At 37.5% G+C, this 27,760-nt stretch overlaps 1 protein-coding gene across 1 annotated transcript; it reads right to left on the bottom strand.

Moving 5' to 3' along the window:
• Positions 1 to 1,511: 1,511 nt before the first annotated feature.
• TBX18 (T-box 18) lies at positions 1,512 to 27,452 on the bottom strand. The gene is made up of 8 exons (XM_006926341.2): positions 27,100 to 27,452; positions 25,748 to 25,952; positions 23,499 to 23,600; positions 20,285 to 20,456; positions 13,229 to 13,396; positions 9,782 to 9,846; positions 3,912 to 4,006; positions 1,512 to 2,338 (listed from the first exon to the last, which is right to left on the bottom strand). Exons 1-8 carry the CDS (start codon positions 27,395 to 27,397, stop codon positions 1,614 to 1,616), a joined length of 1,830 nt encoding a protein of 609 aa, XP_006926403.1. The 5' UTR covers positions 27,398 to 27,452; the 3' UTR covers positions 1,512 to 1,613.
• Positions 27,453 to 27,760: the final 308 nt, after the last annotated feature.

The following is a 27,760-nucleotide window of genomic DNA, read 5'->3' as shown; positions in this document are numbered from 1 at the left end:
GGAACCACACTCTCTCCCCACCTAAAGTATTATGAGTTAAAGCAAGTCCGTTTAGCACTGAAAGGCAACCATGCTGCGTTAGCTAGGCAAATACATAATGTAATGAGTCAATGGACAAACACATTGTTTTAGTTTTTCAACAAACATATGGTAATGTTCCTCATCATGCATTCTTAGTCTTTCTTATTGATCTCATAATGTGTTTTTAAATCTTAAACCATATATTCATTATTTTAGGGATTTTTTTTAAACTTAATGCTGTTTTCATTTTTCTAGTTTCGAGGTCGAAAATGCTGTTGAGGTTAAAAGTTTTATAGCTCCTTTATCATAATTAGTATCTTCCTCCTTAGTCCTCGAGAGGGCCTTTATAGTAACAGGCTTTGGCCTTTGCACTACAACCCCCGAAAGACAGATTGCTGGAGATAACCCCCTGAAATTCCTTACAGTGTTATTTAACACCTAAAGGCCTAGACTCTTATCTGTTTTGGGAAAGACTCAGACAGAGGGACAAGGTTAAGGAGAGGAGAGGTTTCAATTTGTAGGAGTTAGGAGACATAAATAAGTAGCATAAATACCTTCTTCTTTACTTATAAACCATGAGTCAGGAATCTCAAAGCAAGATGGAAAAAATATCCTGAATGAAAAATCACACTATAAAAACCTAAGGGATATCCTAAGGAACAATATTATTCCTCTTGATTTAGAAAGAGATATTTCTCTTGGAATCAAAGAATTTGAGGTGGATTTATTTTCTTTTTGCCATTCCACTCATATCATGTTTTCCTTCCCTAGTGAAAATTAGAATTTAAAAATGTTTATAGAACATTCCTTAACGGTCTATGTAATGAACTAAATAAAATGAGCAAAAAATCCAAAATACTAGAAATTTATTCTCTGCAGATGAATAAATACTTCTTATATGCCCAATGAAAAGTAAAAAAAAAAAAAAAATCACAAGCCTCTCCTCCATTTTCTTTAAGAAAATAATTATTATGGGTTATTGGTTTTTGCAAAACCAAGGTCATCTAATATCTGTGATAAGGAAAAGCAAGGAGGAACACAAAAGTTAATCCTTCATGATTATAAATACCTCAAAACTAATACTAAGACTTCAACTGGCTTTTGCATTTTAGGTTCTCACACTGTGCTCAAGAATAACAGAAATCACAAGACTTTGTGCTGGTTACTGCTGGTTATCAACACTCAAGTATGAAACTGCATAGAGCATTTTTCTGATAAACCGTTATAAGTCTTAGTCTGCTTGGTATCATTGCCAAGTTTGCTGTTTGGTTTTTAAAAGAGTCTGAGAACTTTGGTTAAACACACTACATTTATGCCAATACTCTGTGCAACTGGATGAACAAGAGGAAAAAGCAGAGGGAGGATTTGGCTTTGTAGGCTTCAAAACTCCACATGCTATATACAGTATACATATATACAATCTCACCATGAGAAAGTCAAAAAAAACTCAATGAGCCTTCATTTTCTATTGTATGTACATTTTACAAGCTACTGATAGTTTCTTTTCATATCGCTTTCAAAAAAAGAAAAAGAAAAACAAAGAAAGAAAATACATTAGATCGATTCGAATGTAGTTTAACTTAAAGGCTTCATCAAACCATATGTGCAGACACTTGAGATGATGACAGAGTTAAGCTTCCTAGGGTCCTGGAGTCAAAGAAACTCTGCTGACCCCCACTGCTAAGCAGGTGCACTCCTTCCACAGGGGGCAACATCTGCCGATCGGTCATGGTCCCACTCGGTGAGGATCCCAAGAAACTTCCTTGGGAAGAAACAATTTTCTCAGGACTGGCAGCCAGTTTGGGGGATGTGGAGAAGTTATATCCATACAAGGCACAGGGGCTGTGTAACCTGAAAGTGTTATAGGAACCCTGATGGGTCTGGTTAGCAGCAAAGGCATTGCTGGAGGGTGAAGGCATGATGTACTGGAGCTGTGGGGACATCCCCGAAATCTGCATGGACAGGCTGGTCTGTGGGCAGCTGAAGGTGTCCCCATCAGCACCACCCATGGACATGTTCACGGAGGCAGTGCTACTCACTCCCACATAGGAGGGAGTCCTGGGCGGGGCGAAGGTCTCGCTGGTCTGGTTGGTGAGCCTGTTGTAGGTCTCCGCCAAGGACGTGCTGTATCGGTTGAGGGTGAGACCGGACCGGGTGCAGGCAGAGTAGTCAGCCGGGGCCAGACTACACAGCTGGCTGGTGTTGGGCCCCAGGTGAAAAGCAGGAGAGGAGCAAGGGGAGCCAGACAAAAGATGAGGGTGGGTGGCAGGAACGCCATTCCCAGAACCTTGGAGTAAGGTGGAGGAACTTGTATTTCCTACAAAAGAAGGTGAAATGTAAAGAGTAATGACTCCACAACCATCTTTTCCTTTCGGTTTTGTAAACAGGAGCAAGACACTCCTTGTTGTTACAAGGGGTGCTACAAAGATGAAAAGGAGATGGTTTCAGCTCTCAAAGAATTATTACTTAAATGACTTCAGATGGAATATTTGAAACACAGATCTCAATATTTTCAAAGCAAATTATCTCTCCCAGGGAATCGTGTATTTTTTAAATTGCAGATATATTAGGACATTAACCACACAGAATGTTCACATTTTCTTTCTCAATTAGCTTTTTCAAAGTTTTCTCATGTACTATAATAAATATAATAAATATTGACTTTCCCAGCAACTTTCTAAAATAAAAATTTCATCTTACTCTGTATTTAGTTTCAAAAGTATAACCATTGCCTATTTCCTTCCACCTTTTACCTTTTGTTTCAGCAGAGCTTGCTCTGGATCAATATATTTACTGGCAAGAAAAAAGAAGGAACTCCAAGGAAAGAGCTGAACTGGTCAAAGGCATATCCTATCTTCAACACGCCTGCAGCCGCCCACTGAAAGCTCTTGTATTTCAGTTGCTATACTACACAGGGCTTGGCTATTGCAATAGGCAATAGTCTAGAACTTCAGAAATTTAATTTCCAACCAGAAAACAGGTTGATGAAGCATATACTAACAGAAGAGCAGAGCTCCAGTAAACAATAGTCCTGTGAAACAGGGAAGATGGTTAACCCTGCATCCAGCCAATAACTGCGATGGTGGCTGACTCCCCTCTCTGGATTTGCTAGCAGATTGATGTTTGCAAACTTGACAGAACTTAGGGGAAGAGGAGAATTCCAATGGGCTGGATAGGTTGTAAAACCTTCATTGCTCTAGCGACAGTGTTTTATATAGCTTCCCAGAATAATCTAAAAGCCCAATCTCACCAATGATAATTATCTAAAACCCAGCACACTAAATTCTCACTGGGGAGCTGGTCAGAATCAGCTGTAAACAGTCTGAGTGCGGAAGTGGGCTGAGTCCTACCTACACCAAGCAGAGAAGGAAGCGTCATCCTTTTCCGTGCAGCTCCCTCTGACGAAACACCAGCCCTGGGCTTCGGGCAGATACTCAGAGGTGAGCCCGGGGAAGTCTGCTTAAGTGGGCCTGACCCTCTCATCATAAATCCAACAGGAGAATCCTGACTAGAGGCAAGTTTGCTGAAGGAAGAGAAGAAAGAAGCTGGCAAGAAAAGGTGAACTGGGACTAGCACTGGCAGTCTCTCTTAAGGTGCAGCTAGCACCAGAGCCCACTAGTCCACCTCTAATTTAATAAGAGATTTAAAGGTGAGGTAATGGCCATGAAATATATAAACAGCCTAAAACATCGAAGACTTAACCTAAGACCACAACGGCTATTTTTTCTGGCCCATCCCCATACCACATAGAAAAACGATGGCTCTTGTAATAAGAGGATGCTGGTGATGAGGTCGCCACTGTAGATGTAAATAATGACTTGCACACTTTTCAGTGCCTGAGCTTGTAGGCAGGAACTGGCTGTTTACATGACCTGGAGACTGTGATTTACCTTGTTTGGGAATTCCAGGAATATCTTCAAAGGTGAGAGTCCGTAGTGAAGGTCTCCAGAATGCATACGATTCCACAAGCGCTTCCAGACCCATTCTAAGGATCGGGATGAGGGGGTGGACAAAAGAAGCCTGGTTAGGAGCACTGGGGCTTTCCTCAGTAATAAGTGGCTCAGAAAAACATCTGTAATGTTGATAGTGTCCCCCCTGCCCCAACATTGGCAGGTTAGGAACTTGGCACTGGCAGAAAGAAATACTTCAGAGATGGGCTATCATTCTGTCACCAGGAGCACAAGAGGATGAAAAACACCCAAGAAGTCCTCTTAACATTCTCAGAAAATTAAGCCAATCTTGGAGGATAAAAAAGCTGCCCCTTCAGGCTAAGACACTTAGATGAAGAGCTAGCCATCATAGCTGATGTGAGTCCAAGGCTCTGCTGTGACCCGGGACCCACTCTCTCTCCCTGTTATGTTACTTCTCCCTCTGGTGAGGAAGCCTCTGTCACAAAAGCATGCCCTGTAAAGACAGCTCTTTTCTAAGAAGCATTTCTGTCCATCATTTGGTGCCTTGGCAGCCAGCTTAAAAGAGGACTCATCCAAAGAAAACTGATTTCTCTCTTGGGGGCACAATCTCCAGGGTGGCCAAGGTGGGCTCTCCCTCCAGCAACAGGGGATCTGAGGGGCGGCACTGGCCTTTCAGTCCAGTGTGCAGGAGGACCACAGAAAGGCAAACTCACCGGGTGGAAGGTGTATGGAGCTGGCATTACCATCAAAAATTATTTTCAAGTACCTAAATACACTTAATGGATGTATACTTAAAGAGACAAGATAAATTGGTTATGGACTATTTACATGAAATATGCATATTTTAAAACAAGGGCTACTATTCTAAATACATACATAAATATATGTATCTCCTACCATAAGTGATTCTGAGTTTTCCACTCCTTACATCAGATAACTAAGTTTTCTAGGTTCTGGAAATGAGGCCCGCCACTCAACTAGCCCATTCGTAAGATCTCACCACTCTTCCCTTCGACCACCTCAGCCCTAAACAATTTGTTAACCTAGATAACATTGTGTTTCTCATGAAACATATAGCTAGCTCCATTATAGGAAATGGCTGCTTCCTGAATGATAAACAATACTCTGACATCTCTTGTGATTGTTAGATATAGTTTTAATTAATACAGATAATCTGTATTTAATGCAGACATTAAAGATAGTTTACAGTCAACGTGCTACCTCTGGATTCCCTGCATCCCTAAGTCATGAACTATGAACTAAGACTGGAGGACATCCCCCCAACTGAGTCACACCACCTATACAACATGATGAAAGCTCTCTAGATACCAGTGGTAAGTGATGTGTGCATGAAACCATCTCACACCACCTGTCGTTCTGTTCTAAGGTTTTATACACTGAGTATCCTTCTTTAGTGTTCAGAATATAGACTCCGTTAATCCGTCGACTTCTGTCATGACTGCATAAGGAGCATGACAACCCTATCCTAGTGATAAGAGACAGCTGTGTGTGTGCAGATGGGTGGTGTGGCACATGCACAGGCTTGTATACATGAACCATCCTCATGGGTCCACACATGGACCTGGCTCATTTCTGAAGTCACAGGTTCAGAAAGGTGCTGCCCTGGGAGCATTTCAAAGAGCTGTCACCAGCCCCACACAGATGCTCCTGAGGCTGCCAAAGGGGAGAGCAGGGCACTAAGTGGACCTGTATGTGCCTTACTTGGGCTGCACTGAGAGTAAAGGGCAGAATCTGGCTTCAGGTGGAATTAGCGTGCCACAGAAGGAGGACTTTTTAGTGGTAAGGACACAGATTGAGGGTCAAGAGATCTGAATTGTGACCACAACTCACTAAAACCCACGATGTGACCTTAAGTAAATGCTTTAACCAACTTGGACTTCAGTTTCCCGCAAAGTGAGGATTAGAATACAAAAGCTCTGGATCCTCCCCTAGCTCTAAAGTTGTTCGCTGCTAAGTGATTTTTCCCAAACCAGACATCATATCTGTGGCTGACCACAAGCCAAATCCAAGATCACTCTACTCAGTAATATTTTATGTACATTAAAGTATTAATTGAGGGGGAGTCTGGCTGCCCAGTCAGTCCCCAAACCCCATGTAGCCTGCAGATTGCATTTAATATTCAAATAATGAGTGCTAGGTGCTATTTATCTGATTATTCTATATTTAGCTTATACTAATACTAAATTTGTATGACTTTCTAGAAACAAGCTTTTTTAAATGCTAAAGAATGTCAGGACACAATTTTATATAAAACTGCTTATTACCACACAGATAAGTTTTAGTAATCGTAGTTTTAAATATTAAAGATACCAAAGCGGTCAGGAGTAGTCTCAAGGGAAATTTACTGAGAGATAATTAATGAGCAGCCACTGTACTTAGAAATTTATTAACTATAGAGATGAGCATTATTTCATTACTTGCTTTAGCAGTGTAAACTTTATTATGCTTCAATTACAAATAAAGAGACTAAATTCTTGGGGAGAAGTTACTGATCATCCCAAACACAGAACATTAAGCTTTAAAGAGATGCTCTGAAAGTCACATAGCTACGAGTGATCTGATTTGGAGCTATTGATATTTTTCTTGAGGCTGCTGTTTCACACTGCAAGTTCCAGAAAGGGTTTTAGATATTTTGCAGGAAACAGTTATAAAATATTTATTAGCTGAATCTGGACTTTTTTTTTTAAAGCCTTCATTTTCTCCAGTAATGGAGACTTTTCCCGTCTAGTTAAAAAAAAAAAGATAAAAGGCACCTCCTGCAGGAGTGTAGCCAAGGCGATAATTTATACAAGATGCCTTTGAACAATTTCCACATTTTATCACCACCCTAATTTATGCTATCAAATGGCCAAGTTTATTTAGTAAAATGGTTATGTTTTTCCTGAAGTATTTAAAGAGAAGAAATTTTTGTACCTTCCTGAGTAAAAAATTTTATAGGGTCAAACCTAAGGCCTAACTGAAGAATGAAACTATTCTCAGCACATAAATTCTCTTTCACGTAGCAAATGTCTTGCAGGAGAGCTTTTAAGGGCTGAAGCTACTGATTTCTATAAAATAGGCTGTAGAACCATAAATAGCCAGGAAGGGATAATTTTTAATTAAAGCAAATTGTTTTATAAAGTTTAAAAAAATCACAAGTCCATGTTTATTTCTCGTCCTGCCTAATTTGTTTATTTCATGTGTGGGGAAAAATAAAAACAGAATTTGTATTAAAAAGCAATAACAACAGCACAACAGAACCAGAGGTACTAAAGAAATATATTAAACATTTTTCTCATGGACTTTTCTTCTCAACTAATATATCAAAAATATCACCTCTCCCCGCCAAGCTCTTAACACCAATGCAACATTCCAAGTCTTTCATGTGAGTTAGGCACCCTCTTTTTTAATGGAAAACAATACATAAATTAGAAATCTTTAAAGCTGACCAGTCTCTCTTCACCAGATAAGTGTCTTTTGCATTTATTAATGAAAAAATGTTAATATCAGATATTTTTAAGTGGGGATTATTAATTTACAGATATTTAGCATTCCAAAATGAGCACTGAAAAGCTTATGTATGAGAAGCAGAAGAAATAATTGCAATGAGAAGAAAAATAAAACTATTCATTTCACTAACAAGAAAGCTATGTATAGGCTCAACATGTTTTTCCTGTACACAGATATTTAAACATTTAGAGCAAAATAAAAATTTTAAGTTTTAGAAAAATTTTAAAAGTGTTAAAATATAATTCATTATTTTCTATATATCCATTAGAAATTCTAAAAGTTCTAGAGTCAGAAAAGAAATAGCAGTAAGTGCCATGGATGCCATGGCTATATACTTCTGAAACAGCCAAAAGGAAGGAAAACATTTATATCAAACCCAGCATTTTGACCTTATGATACTTCGTAGTTTACTTTCACCAAGGCTATTGATTTTTTTCACTAACCAAATTTAAAAAGACAAATGCCTTTTCATTGTGCTGACATATCTTGAATTCTCCCTGAAAACTTGTCATACGCATCTTATCACCTCACTTTTACTTGTAGGTTTATTTGCTATTATTATCTATCCAAAACATGCCTTTAAAATTATTTTTAAATTTATTGCTTCAAAAATGAATTGACAGTATACAAGCAGTATGATACCCCAGTGTCAATAGCAGTGATGTCTTTGCCAGAGCAATCCTAAGGGAGAGTTTGGACATAGTTCCTGGCTGTATACTCGCCAAGCCTCAAGTGCTGCCTTCCTGGAGTTTCAGCGAGTTTTAATAAATGTAGTCTCAGCTTATAAAAAAAAGGACAAATTGAAATTAATGCAAGACTCTTAAATGGATAAATACTATTCTGCTATAACCGAAACCACAAGAAGCTTCCAAGTATTTGTCCAGGTAGAAAAGGAGGAGTCCTCCCAGAGGCTCCCTTCTGTCCCCTCGCCAATGATCATCTCAGTTACTAAATTATTCGACTTTCTGAAACTCTTCTGAAAAGCAAAGTTAACCAGGAGCTAATGTAACATAACAAAAGCCAAGCAAAGTTTTTTCTCCACATTGAAACAGACATCTAAAAATACGGAGTAATTTCAATGCAACAGACAATGTAAAGTAGGAATGCATGCAAATCTTTCGACGGAGTGAAGAATTTCAGAGGGAAGTCCTGTTATTAGTAAGTCTTATCAACCTACCTACACCAAGTTAAAGGCTACTCTCAAAGTTTTTTAGTTGCATTTTAGCCCTCACATTGAATGGTGTTTAAACAACACTATTGCATATGAAAATGAAATCAAGTCTCTGCAAGCACTTGAGTATATTCTGAGGAAAAGTTTCCACCTACACCTACCTTGCCCAATTAATTACCTGAAAAAACTAAAAATCTGGACTACTACCTGATTGTTTTCTTTCTACAATTTTAAATGAAATTGTCCCTAAAATAAAATAATTGGAGATATTTACTTCATGTAGACACGGTCTATCAATACTAAGTTTTTAAGGAGTATTAAAATAATTTCTGGAGTAAAGTAATAAAAAATTCTCAAATACTTCTTTTTAAAAACAAATGCTTTCAAAAACATTTAAGTCAAAGCCTTACCCTGAAAAGGCATCTGGAGAACGTTAGTCTGTTATTACTCTCTACTACTATCAACAGTTATTTTAGAAAATGTTGCACCGAACTGTATTGGAATAGAATCATATCAATAAATTCAAAAACTCTTGGCACACAGACTAGGGTGATCTGCTTTTTGATAAAAGTAATAAAGTGGAATTCATTATTGTAGCTCTCCCACTTAGTACAAACACCATAAAACACGACACAGAAAAAATAAACAAGTGTGTGGCTGTCAGCAGAGCCAAGACAAATTTGGAAACTAAAGAACATCAGCTCTCTTGGCAATGGGGAGTAGTTTCATATTCTAGTTAGGAATCTGAGGGAACAAGAGACCCCGTCATATCCGAAGACAGAATCAATAGATAGTTGGACACACCAAATTCTAAATCCAGAGCAGATGCAGAGAGGATACTGGCGTAGGATAGTGAAACCCCTGCGCCTATAAAGGCAGGCTTCCTCAAGGTTCCTTCAGAGGTGGCATGCACTGTATACCCTAAGAACTTCCATTCACCCCAGCATCACTCATCAGAGTTCACCTTAAGAATAAGCAGACCACAAGGTTACATCCAAAAATAAGTTACAACCCAGGCTCGATATTATTAACAAATTTAAATCCTCCTCAGAGATTATTTCAAAAACATGTCAGGAAATTTAACTGTTTATTTTGTAATGAAAAACTCACAATAAAAAAATCAAATATGTTATCACAGCCAGGATGTTCTTCATTAAGACTGACTTACCTGTTACGCCCAGAGTCTCGGAAGCCTTTGGCAAATGGGTTCCTATCTATTTTCAGGCGAGTAATCTGCAGAGTAGAAAAAGAAATCACATCAAATCTTATTATAAATGCCAAGTAAGGTTATTGAAAACAGAAATGATGGAAAAACTACAAATAATTCCAAAATTAAGAGTCAGAGGATTCTATTGTGTTCCTCTCTCATTTCCCAGATTATTTTATTATTTTAGCAGCAAAGCTAGAAGAAAAATTCAAAAATCATCTAGGCATTCACCTGCTGTGAAAAAGATATTCCCCCCAGGGCTACTCAAGCTCTGTAAATAAATAAAGTGCCTTTTGCTTTTAATATCCCTAAAGAGATTCTGAATGGTCTGTTGATAACTTGCCCTTTGTTTGACAATCTCTCTGAACTCAGTATCTTCCCTTTAACTCAGTGACACTGTTTAATCCTGTTTCTCTTTCAATAGTTGTGATGGGAAATAGCTAATGTGTCATTTCTATTTAACAGCTATTTACATCCTTGAATGTTGTTAAGCTCCTACCTATCTTTTTCTTCTTCAGAATTAGGTAACATACACTCCTTTAAATTTTCTGCCTTTATATTTTTCTTTGTCTCTGAACTATCTTTATGGCTCTCATCTGAAAGATTTACTCTTTCTTCTTTTATCTGTGGCGTCTAACCAGAGGTAAATACTTCTTATTAGAAGCCTCTAATAAGATTAAATCTTATACATGTAGTAGAAATAAATAATGTTTTCATTTTCACCACAGTTCTAATTTGTTGACTTATAACCAGAGCTTTTTGCCCCCAAGGAACCCCAAGATTTGGAGAAAAATATTTTCCTTTTCTCTATTAAAAAGAATTTTTTTTTAGTTTTATCACTTTGAAATTAACATTAATAAACAATAATCCCATCTATTTCTTACCAGATCTCTACTTTTCCCTGAGGAATTTACAGTCTATTTTCTTTCTTTTCTTTTAATAAGTTTATTCGAGTGACATTAAGATTATAGAAGTTTTAAGTGTACAATTCTATAATACATCATCCGTAGACTGCGTTGTGTGCTCACCACTCAAAGCCAAGTCTCCTTCCATCACCATATATTTGACCCTCTTTACCCTTATCTACCTCCCCGCCTCTCCCCTTTCCCTCTGGCAACCACCATACTATTGTCTGTGTCTATGAGGTTTTTTTGTTTGTTCATTCATTTGTTGCTTTCTGTTTTATATCCCACATCTGAGTGAAATCATATGGACCTACAGCCTATTTTCTAAGAAGCACATCATGCTTTGTTTCCTACGTCCCTTGGTTTAGGGGAATCTACAAAGTAAATGAACATGCTTCTGATTGTACCATTTTGGCTGAGGACAAACACTGTTGGATAAGACTGAGGCAAAGAAAGGCATCTTTGCAAAGTCTCCTGCAATCCCACTATATTGTCCTGTGCGTGCTCTCAGCCATCCTCCAATTAGCCATTTAAAACCTGAAATACATGTGTTCCATACGATATGGTCTTAATATGTGGATAAAATTACATTATAAATGAAATAATGTCAGGGTCTGCTAATTGATTTACCACGTCTGTCACTCTTTCATTGAAGAAATTCTTTATAATTCATTATAGCTCAATTCTCTGTTCACTTAATCTTTAAATGAGGTTAAATAATTTAAATATTCATTTAAAATAGCATTTTAAAAAAGAGTACAGATTTATATAATAGTTATTTGCCTAAATAGAGATATGGCACAATTACTATTAACAATATTTTTATTGCTAACATCACATACATTGAGTATATACCATGTATGCTATACTGAGAGTTTTGTGCATATTATTGCATTTAATTCTCATAGCAACTTATACATAGTTATTATCCCAACTTTATGTTTTCTTTTAAACTGAGACTTAAGTTTCCTATGATCATAAAGTTACTTGGTGGTAGAACTGGCCTGGGACCCCATGCTGTTAACCACCAAGCTAGGCCGCTTACCAATTTTCCATAAGTTCTTCAAAATATTAGCTGGGAAGTTTAAAAATGAACATGATTGCATTTTATCATTACCAATTTCCCTTCTTCTAATTTTTCCACCCTCCTGATGGATTTATCAACATTTGTTAATTGGTATTAGTCACTAATGTGTACCAAAAACCTACTGCATCTCATTTATTATATATCACAGAGGCTGGGAGAAAATACATATTTACATAGCTCATTTTTGTGTGTTTTAGAGAATGAGAGACAGAGACAGAGAAAGAAGATGAATCAGGGTTGTTTAAAAGGTACTAAACGACTCTGCTCTTTTCTCTTCATGCATCATACTTTTTCTAAAAAAAAAATTGTTTTCTGCACCTAACATATTATAAGAATATCTTCTTAATTATCTCCAGCCCTCCTAAAGATAATTTCCTGTTGTTTCCTAAAAACCCATATAAAAGGTTTTTAGGAAACAACAGGAAATTATCTTTAGGAGGGCTGGAGATAATGTGAGTGTGAGTACAGGACAGCTTCAGCTGTGGGACTGGTGTCTCCTCATAAATGAAAGTGGATGAGCTTCTCTGCCCTAAAGGAGGACACATGAATGAGACCCACATCTCTTAAGATTTAAAACAACAGAAACCACAACAGAGGGATTATAAAGCCTTAAAATTGTAACTGAGATGTATATAAATTTTAAGAGAAATGGAGACCTAATATAATTCTGCTGATCACTGAAATTTTTTTAAAATGTACCATAGACCACATCACCTCAACACATCCTTATTTCCTATGAAAATTGGCCAGAATCTCATGGATTAAATAACTGCCTCAATTTGATTCTCCACCTACTTGACAAAAAACTTAAAGAAATATATATGCCTACCTATTTAGAAAAGAAATATTTCACTTAACAAATTATTTCTAATTTAATAAAAGAATTATTCCACAATTGGTAATCTCTCAGACTATAAGCATATGCATCACCCTCTATCACGATTAAAGCATAAATTAAAAGAAATAGCTTTTTTTGTATATATCTCCAAATGGCTATAAAAGGATAAATGCTTCTGAAATATTTCTCATAGCACATGAATTATAGCTTTAAAATACAGTAAGCTACCAAAGCCAATGCTCTCTGATACAATTCATTTTTCATATTCTACATGTCTATTTCCTAGGCAACACTTTCTAATTTTAATTATGACATCATGATTCAGTATCTCAAAATGAAAAGTAAACCTACACTGTGGGTCATGAGACACATCCTTGTCTAAAGAAATTCTCACTAGAGTAGCTTAATTTAGGGAATCATGGATAAAGAATTGTTATTACAATATGTATACCCTGGACATTATATGGCAAATGCTTTACGACAATTAATAACATTTAGATATAGTGAAAAGGATAGCTGGTTTTCTATTCATGTCTGAAATGAAAGGTCTAGAAAGATAACAATTCTGAGAACAATACCTGCTGATTCTGATAGGCAGTGACAGTCGTGAAGACAGTTTCTGGAAAGGAGAATGCCTTCACTCCCTCCCCAGATGGCACAGGCTTGATGGGAGAAAGATCATCTCCACAATCTTTACGGATGACGTGAACGCGTGGTTGGTATTTGTGCATAGAATGAAGGATGATCTATGTCAAAGAAAGAAAAACTAAATTTACCAGGAATTCCTTCCCAATATCAACACCATGACTAAATATTTAATATGCAAAATAAATCCTAGTTGGAAATGAAAATTTCCAAGAATGCAGAAATGCCAATTTAATAAATATATCAAAATTAGAGGGGGTGGCTAGGAAGGTATTTGTGAAGGTAACAATACAAAAGAGAAAAGAAAATCATTATTTTGGTGGAACCCTATATACAACCATGAGAACTTAACATCAAATTTTGTTTCTGAAAACACAAAATTAAATTCATAAGTATTTTATTTATAATGAGCCAAATGGAACTCAGAGCCCAAACCAATAAAACTGAAAGTTAGATTGGAACTGGTTATTTAAATTCCAGCACACTCATCCCCTAAAAAAGGGATTGTGCACCAAGGTTTTCTTCAGAGAACATTCTTCCTCTGTTAATGACTGCAACATGTCTATTTAAGGGCGAAGGGAATTTTAAGGGTATCCTACGGTCTACCTTGTGGGTGGCTCATGAAGTCTCTGGTTTGTCTGAAAAGCACAGTGTCTGTGACTCCATCATAGCAAGGCTTCCAGAACCCAGATGCCCAGGGATGGAAAAGCTGGCCCTCTCAAACTCTGCTAGGGGAAACTGACAATATGGCTCAACTACCTTCTACCCAATGATTCTACTTCTGAGAATGTATTCGAAGGAAACATTCCAAATCCAGAAAAGCATTTCATGTACAAAGATGTGCAGCGCACCATTTATAACTGGAAAAACTCTAAACTTACATGAGTAGATTGGTTAAGTAAACGAAAGTCCACACAGTGGGATACAGTATTATTCAGCCATTACTAATACTGTTTGGAACATTTTTAACTACATAATGAAATTTTAAATGATAAAGAAAGGATCCAAGTTGTTTATAAACTTATCATAACGACATAAAAATAGTAAAAAGGACCCATACAAAGATTTGAAAGGTGAATATCTCTGGATGATGGGATTGTGGGTGAACTTTTTCTTCTCCTTTATATGTTTTATGCTTTCAAGGTTAAGGAGGTGGGATAAAGCAATAGCCTCATCCAATGGGATTTTCTATTTGCTGCTAGGGGGTCTATATTCAGGTATTCATTGATGAGTTTAGTTAAGAAGCCTCAGTCTTTCCTCAACTATACTATTTGAATTCAGGTTTTGGGGTGTTAAGAGTTTGGAGGGAAAACTATTAAACAAAAGTCTTGGGAAAACACAGTGGTCAGCCTGCCGCATGTTTTTCAGGATACAAGCAGTTTAACAAGCCAAATTCAGAATCTGATCAGTCCAAATACAAATAGCCCTCTATCTGGACAATGTATTGCTGCCACAAGAAGAGGTCTTTATCCTCTGGTAGTAACCAGCACAGTGGTTAGTTTTGCTTTGTTTTGTATTTTTACCCTAAAATTTCCTTTCTATCAATGGATGAAATGACTGGATAGCAGATCTAATGATCTAAGCAGACATGCTTGAAGAGGAGGTAGCATAAATACGAGGAAAGGAGAAGAGGGAACAAGAGCCTTCACTACCTGGGGACACACACACAAATCTGTAACCTCTAGAAAAGTCTCTCCAGGTCTAAAAAAGGACAATTTCAGTAACCCATTAGTGGCTCACGAAATTAATTTAAAAAGTTGCTACCAGAAACTTTTTACATAAATAAATTATAAAATAAAGTAGAAAATAGAGTGCTTGTAGTAAGGATAAGTATTGTTTTGCAAAATGTTGTTTTCATGTGTGGGCGCGTGCACGCGCGTGCATGCACACTAGATCATAACATAAAATGTATCGTCTGGCTGTGAGTCAGGTAAAAAGTCTGAAAAATACAAAAGATTAATTTTAATGATTCTAATGATTAGCAAATTCTAGAGTAGAAGAAACACTGGAGAAAGCTATGTCACATTAAACAAACAGCAAGTGCATAGCTAATTGCTGAACACTAGAATGAACTGACTTGGAATGAAGGAAACAAAAACCGACTTGCATTTCTGTTTACTAGTCAATGAAAAGGAGGTTCTTGTTTTATGGAGTCTTTTTGCTCTCAAGCAGATTTCTCTCTCTCTCTCTCTGTGTGTATATGTGTGTGTGTGTGTGTGTGTGTGTGTGTGTGTGTACACACATAAATATATTTATCGACTGATAGGAGAATTCAACAATTTATTTATTTATTTTATTTATTTTTTTTTACTAATTTGTTTATACCCTTACTGAATTTCCAAAATGACTTAAGGTGAGGTATATTGGGATTGCTTACAAAAATAGCCAATGTATGCCTGTGCTTGCACAGTAAAGGACAATTGCCAATAGTAATGTGAAGATGATGTATTTTCAATGTTATCTACAGGAATTTAGTATAGCCCTGGAAATTTTCAAGGAATGCTAAACAAGCCTCAGTTCTTCTTTATAACATAGCCTTATTTGTTTTTTAATGAACTATCAAATTTACAATGACAAGTGGTCACTAATATTTTGCTTATTTAATAAAACAAGTAGAACAAGTTGAACCACTGGCCTTATAAACAAAGAGACTACCATAATAATGCCTATCACCAAAACCCAAATAATTATATCTGATCTGCATGTTCCATGCTCTCTATTCTGTTTAGATGGAGGATTTTTTTTTTTCTTTTTGGTATTACCTAGTAGCACAGATATTACATGGGCCTACATCCATAAATACAGAGTGCAGCTTTCCAGGTTAATACACATTTTTTTCCACTTTAAAGACACTAGGCTCAAGTCAAAGCATGATATTACTTATTTCTGATCTGATGGGCCTAAAACTGCCTGTAGTTTGACAGACACACCAGCTGTGCCTTATGAAACAGCTCAATAGGGAGACACTACCTGCTGACTCTGGAAATTTTCTAGATGACCTAAATTTCAGTGTTGTAACAAGTGAAGCCAAGGACCCAGGAAGAGCAGTTAACAAAAACCTGGCTCCCCGCATTTTTGTTGATACCAGGTACTGACCCACTTTCAATGGTAGGGGTCAAGGCAGTAACATGAGGTCACACGCTCCATAGCAAGGCAGCCTTGGTTTTGTTTCAAGCACGATGCTGTATATAAAGCACTCTTTACAAATATGTACTTTCAAGTTCATCGGTTCATTTAATTCACTCAGAATTCTCTGGTCCCAACACATACCATGAGAAAACTAAGCCTCAGAGAGAAAAAGCGACTTGCCCACGAACATGAAGATGTTGGATCTCTAAGCCATTGCAAGTCTTTCCATTAGGGAGATCCAGGAACTATTCCCTGTAATATCTTGCTTCCCCGCCAGATTCTCAAGCAGAAATGAGAAAAGGGTAAGGACGAATTTAGTGCTAGCATGCTTCCACATCACTGAATCCTCAGCAGCTAGAAAAACAAAGCCTTTTCCCTGACTGTGGCTGCTTGGCCATGCTTCCTTCCAAAGCACCCCTGCACTGTTTGTACAAGTCCCACTGAAGTTGAAGATGCACCTGATAAATGTCTTTGAATTCTTCAGGGAAATGTTGACCTAAATATTTCCCTCCAGACAGCAGATTCTAGATAAACAGGGAACATGCACGTGATGAGAAGGAAATACCACCCCCTCAAGCACACTAACCATCTGCACATGGGTAGCCCACGGACCAGTCTTGGGTTGTGTACAATCCAACAATGAGCTTCTCCAAGGAGCAAGTAGGGATTATAAAGTTTTCACAACATTAAAAGATTAGCTGTGGAGTGGTGGGACATTTCCACTCTAGATTCTCACCAATATTCCTCTCTAAACAATCCCCGGTATACGGAACGATGAAAAGTCACTTTGGGGGAAACCACAATGACACATAATCTCATATCTCATGCAGTCCAGGTCCAGTCACAGCCCTGTGGGAATTTGAGTCCTGCAATCACTCTGTGTTCAATAAAAGTTCTAGTTCTACATGGAGTTCTCAAGTCACTATATTGAACACTTGTACATCTTTAGCAAAGTAAAACTGGGAACTGAGGGAGCAATAAAAGTAAGAAAGCAAATTATAAAACCACTTCTCATCTGAATCTACAGCTTGATTAGCTGGAGATTAGCATCACTTCCTTACAACTGGGTTGGGGGTACTCAACATATAAGGGCAGAGGGGTGAGTCCTTGAGATGTGTCTGCATGAGCAAAGAGACTACTCAATTAGCAAGCACCACCATAATGGTGCTACTGTCTTCCTTGACCCTGAATCACATAAACAATAGAATAAAACATGAATTCGTACTCTAATCTAATCTCATATGGGATCATCGAATTGAATAAATAAATACAACAGACACTTTCTTCATGAAACCTTCCCAATCACGGAATAATGTGGCATCTGTATTTCTCTGAGCTGTCAGTGTGATTCTCTGTGCATGTGTCTTCTGTCTCCATCTAGGCTACAAGATCACTGAAGGTAAAGACTACGGCTTTTTATTTTACTATATTTTACATAGTCTTCAAAAATGTTTTTTAAATAAATAACAGAAAATAGCATTTTCCCTCCTACATTCTCCTCTAATACCAACTGATACATCCATTTTTATCATTTGCAAAGGCAATTTCCTTGCTTCCGAAATGCAGATATCCTTCTCTAAATGTTTCCCTCCAGACAGGAAATTTCTCTGTTCCCCATGCACATTAATTATCTCCCTTGATTAAAGTATTACATCCTGCCACAATCTTAAAATAAAAATTTCAGTGATAGATGACACACTTCTCCAGATGTTGCCTGTTTTCTGCTATGTTTTTGTTTCTCCTAATAGTAAAATACAATAATTATTTAGTTTTAAACAACTGAGTTTCAATTTGTAATCTATTCTTTTGTGTTTAAAACAAATGCTGTATGATAATTAATTTTATGTATCAACTTGGATAGGCCATGGTACCTATATATTTGGTCAAACACCAGTCTGGATGTTGCTGTTAAGATATTTTTTAGATAAAATTAACATTTAAATCAGTAGACTTTGAGTAAAGCAGAAGACTCTCCATAATGTGGGTGGGCCTTATCCAATTAGTTGAAGGCCTTAAGAGAAAAAGACTGAGGTCTCCTGAAGAAGAGGGAATTCTGCCTCCAGACTGTCTTTAGATTCAAGCTACAACATCATCTCTTTCATGCGTGTCCAGCTTGCCAACCTGCCCTTTAGATTTCGGATCCACTAGCTCTCAAAATTGCATAAGCCAATTCCTTGAAATAATCAAGCACTCCCCGCACCCCTGCCCCGCTGTGTGTGTGTGTGTGTGTGTGTGTGTGTGTGTTGTGTGTGTATATATTCTACTTGTTCTGTTTCTCTAGAGAATATCATTTTAAATAAAGTCTAATTAAATTACAAAGTTAAAATCATTTAATTAGATAAATTACTAGATTTCTATCTGGTACTATAAATGTTATATATTAGATATAAAGTCAGTAATTCGATCTGAAAGTATTGGAATTATAAAATGACTATATTAATTTAAATTATTAAAAGAAGTTTATACCTTATATATGACAACATATAGGTTTTAGACCCAATTATTGCTCTAAAAGATATATTAAACTATAGAACTCAGAAAAATAGAGTATATTTAAGCTTCTTAAAACAAGTAACAACACTTAGGGCATTTATTTTTAAATTTTCTATTCCATAAAAATAAAAGTTCCCTCAGTGGACATGCTAGCAACATTTCACAGTCCAGCTCCCTCAATCAGACAGAAGTAACTAACTAGTGTTCTTTAACTGAAGTCAAGTGAAAAATCATTGGTACAACTTGACTGTGCAAATAAAGAATAAAAAAAGTGAAATAAAATGATGCACTAAAATATAAGGCATGAAGTTGAATTCAGAAATGAAGTCTACTATGCTACCTTTCTGATTCTATTTTAAATCGTAAAAGGCAACAGGTAAACAAAAGCACTGGCAGAGTGAGATAAATGCATCTTAAAAATCTAGATACTGTATTTGTACCACAATGAAATTTGTACTTGAATGTTTTCATTAAGGTCAATTGCTTAAGTTATTGTCTAATAACCTGCAAATCATATCCTGTCATCACAGTATTATAGTTTATGACAGTTTACATTTTTGTTTTAAAAGTTTTGCTCATAAATATGCTATCTTTATGATACCCCTTTGAGGAATGAACTAGTTGGTATTCATTTTATGAATGATATACTAGTCAAAAGGCATTTTAATCCTGCATTGATCAAAACTCTCTCAAGTAACAGAAACCTAATTGAAATGCTAGCTTCAAATGAAAATCATCATGTATCCAGAGTAATTTATTTATTAAATAATAACAAATCTGGCCTAGGAACAATACTGTATAAAAATTAATAAGGTGTTAAAAATGACTATATCATCAAAATGGCTGACTTTCACTTATTTATCATGTTTCAGCAGTTTTAAAACTATAAGGAATTATTATTATAATATATTTTGACACATTGGATGTCATTACAAAACAATTGAGAACGGGCAGATGGAATATTATTGAGAAAAAATGAGCCTCGGCTGGGAAAAGAGGTGGATGCAGGCAGGACACAATAAATCATTATTCCAGTTAGCCCAAATCCTAAGTATTCATATTCAGAGTATAATTAGCACCTCATGGAATTTCAAACAAATGTTTTGGCTAAAAACTCTGCCTGAGGTTCTTTCATTCCAATTCAAATGCAGTATCTAGCTTTAATCTATGAAATGCTTCAAAGGATACTCCTACCACAGACACAGTCTCTGATGCAAATCTTACCTTGATTTTGCAAAGCTTATGCACATGCTATTCAACTAAGAGAGAAATATTATGATCTTAGAAAGTTATTTTCTTTAGTGCAGCACAATATAGATATGGGTACACCATCCAACGGTGGCCAAATTGGGAGGCCATCTACTCACATGGCCTTGGTCATCCAGTTCATTGTTGGTGAGCTTTAGCTTGTCGAAGCTGATCACCTGTCTCATCCAAGTCTCCCCCGAGGCAGGTGAGTCAGGATGAATGTACACACGGGGTGGCACAGGGGAGTCAGCATTTCCTGCCACCATCCATTTAGAGCTGTGGTAAACATACCTAAAAGGCAATGACAAGGCTCAGTATATCTTGGAATGTCCAGCTCAGTAGAATCAGACAAAATGTGCACCCTTTTTTTTTAATCTAAAGTACAACGATTTGCTCCTTACATCGAATGCAAATAAAATAAGATTTCGACAACTTTTTAAAAACTCTCTGAGGCAGCAGTGGCCTACTGACCACTCAAAGTAAGCGATGTGTTAAGGGTTTAGTGAAAAATATGCATGCTATAAGCACAATAAATGCAAGCATCTTACTTTTTTTTATGAATCATACTTATTCACATTAGACATTCTGTCTATATTCTGATATTTTCCATTTTTCATCTGGACAGTCAATTGATTTGAAGAAATTATTAAATTGTCAAGCTTATCTTTAACTATCTAAAAACATTTGAGAGGTCTATCTTAAAGTGTCCCATGTCCTTTACCACTTCCCATTTGAGGCTTATATACAGGCTGATTGGATAGAGGGCAGAAACGCAAGGGGAAATTGTCAGAAGTTTCAGTAACTTTTATTTTCAAAGGAAAAGAGTTTTATCTATTATCATTCAAAATTATTTTTTCTAATTCAGTTACACTATAAATTGAAAATAGAGGATTTGGTTTAATTTAAAAGTTTGTAAAATCGTAAAATGTAGACTTTTATCTTCTATATTTCTCTTTCTTGACCGTTGTAAGGCAATTCCATAAATAGTTTTTAAATACTACTAATTAAAATATACATCAAACTTTGAAAATTATGGTATAGCTAATTAATATTACTCTTCTAATTAAGAGACAAACCATCTTATTCTGTTTGTTTATATGTGTCAAATATGTTCACTCTATACAAATAATACATTTAAATAACAATGTTTTAAGTAATAAAATCATAGTATTTAATCCTACATTCAGATTATTATTCATTAATTAACTTAAAATACACTAATTCAAAAACTAGAAATTAGTATGTCAATGACTGACTTAAAAAAGGTAGAAAATAAAATTACTGTATATATTTAGGTGTTTTTCTTTCATTTGTGTTTTAAAATGGCATATAATATAAAGCAACAATTTACAAATAGTCTCAGAATTCTATGTAGTATGCAAATTTCTTTTTAAAATGGCATGAAACATTTTTATAACATCTCTAGTGAGATCCTTGGTTTCAACTATGGTCACATATTTCACTATTTTGAGCTTAACATGACTTCTATTCTTTAATTCCTTTTCTTAGGAAAAAATACATAATCGCAAAATTAAAAATAATTTTTTAAAACTTTATTTGGTATAGTGTAATTTCAATAAGTTCCTATGTACATAGGCTTTTGTGAATATTAATTTTAAATTTTAATAAATCACAATCATTTTTAACTTGACTAAATACCACTCTTTGATAATAGAGAATAAGCCAAAAAAATTTTTTCTACTACTGCTAAAAAAGTTGGAAAATCAAATGTAAATCTTAGAAATGCAAGAAAAAACTGCACTATGAATATAGTTATCACCAAAATAAATACTAATATGCTCTATCAAAACCTTGAAAAAGCATGCATATCGAATAGTTCAACAATCCACTGCCAGTAAGGGAATAAATGCTACATGTCATTTTTCTTTGTGAAACAATATAAATGCTAAAAGTGAATTTCTTGGAAAGCAATATAAGTGAAAGCAAATTTATTTTACAATTTGATCATTTAAAATTTGGCTTCTTAATACTAATACTTGAAATTGTTCTTGCTTTATGTGAAAATAATAAGAATCAGTTAAATAAAATAAACCATTCAAAATATATTGAAGGGATTAAGAGAAGACATAGGAGACAAATTAGAAGATAAAGATATAATTTCTAAGCTCATTAAGAATTGCATTATCTTCCTCAGCACAAAACCCACATTAGAACATAGATTTTAAAGAAAGTGTATTTAAAGAATAAACTTCAATGCCTTCTAGCTTCTGTCATGCAGTGGATAATTTTAGCAAAACTCTCGAATAAATTATTGAATTAAAATAATACAACTATACGCAAAACATAAATAATAAAACTGTCTTTTTTTAGTATTCCATATGTGCCTGTACTAATTAAATCTGAATACGTTGACACCATAAGCCTGTTTCCAAAAAAAGCAACTCCCTAAATTTTAAAATTATAAAAACCAAATCTGATTGTATTTAAAAGCTTACTAAATGCTCTTTTTTTATTTTAAAAAAAAAAAAACAGAAACAAAGAAGATCAAAATGTAGAGCAGCATTTTCTGGCCCTCCACTCAAAAACTCTTTTTTTAAATGTTATAGCATTTTTACCTCCGGAAACTAAAAAGCTTTGTCATTAAAAATTGTTGATTTGTTTACTTGCAGAAGAAAAAGAGCAAGTTGGTTTGATACTGAAAAATATATATCTTTTCCAATATTACTTGATGTCTACACAAATATATTCTCTTTCCAAATCTAAATATTACAAAGTTTTTTTTAAAAAATTACTGTTAACTATCAAGCAAAAAACAACAGTGAGATAACAAATTTATTACCACTTTAAAGATATCTTAATATCATAATGAATTATGAGATTTTATTTTTAAATTGTAAAAAAATCTTCAATAATTTTCTCAAAGTAAAGGGTAAAAGCCTGCAAACAGTTACAATTTTGGATGTAACCAGAATAAGGAAATTTATTTAAAGATAAAACACTCACAAAGAAAATAAAACATTTTATTAAATATTATGTATATGTACAAACTTTACTTAACATTTCCTCTCAAAATTCTAATCGAAATGTGAATCAATAAAAGACATTTAGTTTAGCAACACTAACCTGGCCTCTATTAAAAGTTCTCAGTACTTAAAAACATTTCTGTACCTCTAAGCAAAACAAAAATTAAGTTTCCACATTTATTGTAAGAGAAGGCATCCTCAGGGCCACTGGATCTGACTGGTGCTAGATTATGGATCTGGGGATACGACAGGCTTTTGGAAACAAACCATATAGTTGTCACAGATCAAACTGACAGCCTGTAAAATCCTAGTGCATTCTTATCCTCCCGTAGCCATCTGATCGCTGTACCTGTATCTTTTGTTGTCCACTGGCACAATATCCATGGCAATGTAATATTGCTGGTGAGGATCTAATCCTGAGATCTTCACTCTCATTGCTGGAAACATGCGCCTATGTATAAGGGAGGGCAGGAAAGAAGGTTTGGGTTTTGTTTTTGTATGTGATTACACATGGAAAATAAATAAGCAAAGGAACCTCTGGAATTTGTATTTTTCACTTGGACAAATTTATAGCATTTACCTTGGTAATTTAATTCAAAGTATCAGAACACAGGATATATCAAAACTGAGGCTTTTAAAGGTAATTTGCTGTACCCTGTACTTGTGTTCTATGTTTACTGAAATGTCAATGTAGCTAAGAGCAAAAGAATTTTATACACTGAAGTAATAAAAGCGCTAAAGAAAGTACTTTATTTTTCAAACAAAAATTGAATAAGTATAATTACTTTAATAATACAAATAACAAAATGTTCCAAATGGTAGAAATAGAAAATTTGAATTTCTAAAAGTGATAAAATATAATGTGAAATTTTAAAAGGGTTATAAAAAACCACAAGGAGCCAATGTGCCATGCTATAACCAAACAATATGTTCTTTATTGAGACAGGACTTCCTGTCTGCAGCATGGTAAAGGTGAAGTGCAAAAGTTGCTCTAAATTTGAAAGGTATAGTAAAACTTCTTTATTGAAAGCAGAAACTAAACACAATGTATATTTACCAAATCATTCCTTCTCTGACGATAACCTGAAAATACTTTCTTATTTAACCACATTTACTCAAAACATTGCTAATTAAGACAAACGAAAATCCGCATTTCTCTTGGCTTCCCACAGATGCATATAAAAGGACATGTTAAACTAAATGCACCTATCTTTTAAAAAGGGCACAGTAGCAAGGAATACAACAGCAAATTATTGTTTATAAAAAACAAATAGAACAGTTCTTTTTCTTTTAAAAAAAAACTTTCATCTAATGATTTATGTCTAAGACCCTTCCAGTTAATCTAATTTTTGCTAATTTAACATTATAACACAAATTTTAGTGCTGTTATTTACCATCTTTTTCTATAACAATAATGCCATTAAAGACCACTTGCACAAAAAAAAAGAAAGTCCATTATTTCTAACTAGGCATGAGAACAGTTTAATACGCTGGCTGTTTTAGTGTTATTTCAGTGCACCTGTAAGATAAAGAGTAAAGGTCTTTAACTACATCCTTTATAAGACAACTGTTGCTTTGTGTTGTTGAAGACTGAATTTGGATCATTAATAATAGCTCTGTGAAAATGTAGAAGGCAGCATATGGATTTAATAAAATATGTTTTTGTAATTTCTAATAAGTTTGGATACTTTTATGCTATCCAGGTTTTTGCCATGTGTACTCCCTGAAAGAGTTGTGTGTGCTTTTTAAGTTCCTTTTAGGGAAGATATTCATAGATTTCACTGCACTAAATGAACTGAAAACTTTAAAATGCAAATATTTGTTCCTCCCTCAAATTAATATGATTTAGCCAAAAAATCCACTAACTAACTGATGGATGTGCAAATTTCACACTTTCAAAAAACGGATATAAGTTCTTACCAATTATTTTCTTTAGTATTCTAAAAAAAAAAGTGTTAATTTTTTAATTTTAAGCTAATGTGTTGGATTTCATGTAGGAAAAAAAGTTAGCTACCGTTAACTGATGCTCTACAAACAGTGGTTTTTAAAAATCAGGGTAACCATTTTTGCAAGGATTAAACATGTATTATCAGAAATTCCAATAAATTTCCATCTTAGTCTAATATCAAAATAGCACAACACACCACCTTCTCACATTGCAAGGAAATCTTTTGATAAAGAACCAGCCTTGAAGTTTCAAATCTGAAAAAGCAAATCATAACTTGCTAAAGAGTAAGCTGCGTTTTTTCTTTAAAGGGGGAAGTGATCTGTTTCATAGTACCAGAAACAATAACTAGAGCCTAAATAAAAGCCTGAACAGACGTAAATATGACCACGAATCGGTAACCACCATGCACGCAATCACAAAGGCTACCGCACTGGCGGTGACAATGATTTTCTTCCAAGCATCCAACAAGAGGGCGGCCAGTCTGTGCCCCTCGCCGATTGCATTCCGGGATTGGAAGGCAAAGCCAGTTTCAAAAGTGTACCACTTTACCCGGGGCCTTGTTCCGTCTGTACGAAAATGCTATCCAGGGACCCCACTGCGCTGCAGGCCGTTCTCTTTCTGTGGACTATTCGCGCCAGCTCGCCCTTTACCTGCCCGCCTTGGTGATGATCATCTCGGTGCCGATCTCGTGAAAGCGCTTCCAGAGTTCAGCTCCCTGCAGATCCACCCGCGGGGCCTGCGGCGAGGGTAGCGGGGTCCCAGGCCTGGCCAGGGCGGGCGCCGGGGAGCCCTTCGGGGAGTCTCCCGGAGACGCCAATGGGGAAGCGCCCTGAAGGAAACCGTCTTCACAACCTCCTGGGCAGCAAAGGGTACAGAAGGGTAACCCGTAAGGGCTCAAGAGGGGAATCTTGCTGGACTCCGGGAGGGTGGCTAGGGAGAGGGAAAGGACCAGGAGAAAAGGGGAAGCTTTCCAGTCATCGGGTCCTTCTAATAGGTCCGCATGGCGGGCAGAAAGGAAGCTCGACCCTCAAGTCTGGAGTCCCGGAGAGGCGCGCTGGCAGCGTCCACCCCACCCTTCCTGCGTCCACCCGGTCGAGGCCCCAAAAGAAGTTTCGCGCGGCCCTAAGGGTCTGGGATGCCAGAGATGAGTTCCCTGAGATGGGTTCCCGAGTCTAGATCCCCAGTGCAGAGCCCGACACAGCCCGCGCCCCCGAGCACACTCAGCCAAAGCGCTTAGCGCCCGGCCCCTGGCCACAAGCGCCAGGGCCTCCCATAGCAGGCGTTGGAAGCGCCTGGCTTCGGGCTGGGCCGAAGGCATCCTCTAGAAAGTTTACAGACTCCGCTCCCGCTAAACTCCCTGGCTGCCCAGAGCTTCTTCGCCAAGTAGCGAAGGGCCGAGAGGAGCGCGAAAAGAAAGCCCACGGTCGCTGTCGGCTTTGGTAGCGGTAATCAAGAAAGGAAGGGAAGGGAATGGTTCAGCTACCCCTCGGGAAACCACGTTTGTAAATACGCCGCCCTCTTCCTGGCTTGCCCAAACGGTTTAGGGCATTCATTCCGGTTTCGGGCGGGGAGGAGAGTGGGGGAATGCCGTTGCTCCCTCCTCCTCCATGCTTTTAAGAGAGAGAAATGAAAGAGCACCCATCGGCTGGAACCCCAAGGGAGGAAGATGCGGAAAGCACAGATCTGAACGGCCGAGCGCTGCGAACAGCAGCAACTGAGGCAACTGGGCGGTGGAAGCCTGAGGAGTGAGGCTGGAAGCAGCGTTTTAACCGTCGGAGGGTGACATGAGTGCGCGGCAAAAGCGACCCGGGAGGCGGCGAGTTTTGCGCCCTGACACCCACTGCCAATGCGCTAGTGGCTGGGTCGCTTTGAGCGCATAGGGACTTCCCGCTCGTGCACGCCCACAACTTGCAGAAGTTTAGGTTCTCCGCCGCTGTGCGGGCCAGGGGGACCTGGGAGGGGACGCGCTGCGAGGAGGTTGGGCGGGAAGGGGCCGACTCACCCGCAGCTCCGCGGGAGCCGCAACTCAGCTCCAGGTCTGCGCAGCTCCGGGCGGGCCCGGATGCCGCCCCAGCTGGCAGCTGGAGCGCAGCGCCTTCGTCTCCCTCAGGGGGACCCTTTTCGCCGCCGCGGCTGCAGCCTCCGTCATCTACAGCCCCCGCCGCCTCTTCCGCGCCCAGCTTCCGCCGCTTCTTTTGAAGCTGTTGCTGCTTCTCGGCTCCGATCAGCGCCTCCACCGAGAAGGCGTGCGCCTTAAGGCTTAGCATGCTGCACGGCGAGCCCCTCCGCTTCTCGGCCATCCCCGCCGCCCAGCTCCCGCCCGCCCCTCGCTCATATACACTCACTCAGGCACACACGCACACTCGCTCTCCTTCCGCCACCAAAATTTGAACAACTCTTGAGGCCTCCCGCAGGCCGAGATCTGCCCTTTTCCCCGCCGCGGGCAAAAACAAATTTGGCGTTTCCTCTTTCTTGCTTGTGTTGAGATCCGAGGAACCAGCTACGCGCCCGCCAAGTTTCCTTTCCTCGGTCTCTCGCGCGCGCTCTCTCACTGATGCACTCCTTCGCTCCCACCCCTTCCACCTCTTCCTGCTGTTCCAAGATCTGCCTCGACTGATGCGCCAGAGAGGACTAACATGGGTAAAAACACACTCTGCGGACAC

This window comes from Pteropus alecto, unplaced genomic scaffold (genome assembly GCF_000325575.1).
Source record: "Pteropus alecto unplaced genomic scaffold, ASM32557v1 scaffold7, whole genome shotgun sequence".
Classification (NCBI taxonomy): domain Eukaryota; kingdom Metazoa; phylum Chordata; class Mammalia; order Chiroptera; family Pteropodidae; genus Pteropus; species Pteropus alecto.
The sequence above is the reverse complement of the archived record's forward strand: the minus strand, read 5'-3'. Positions and strand labels throughout refer to the sequence as shown.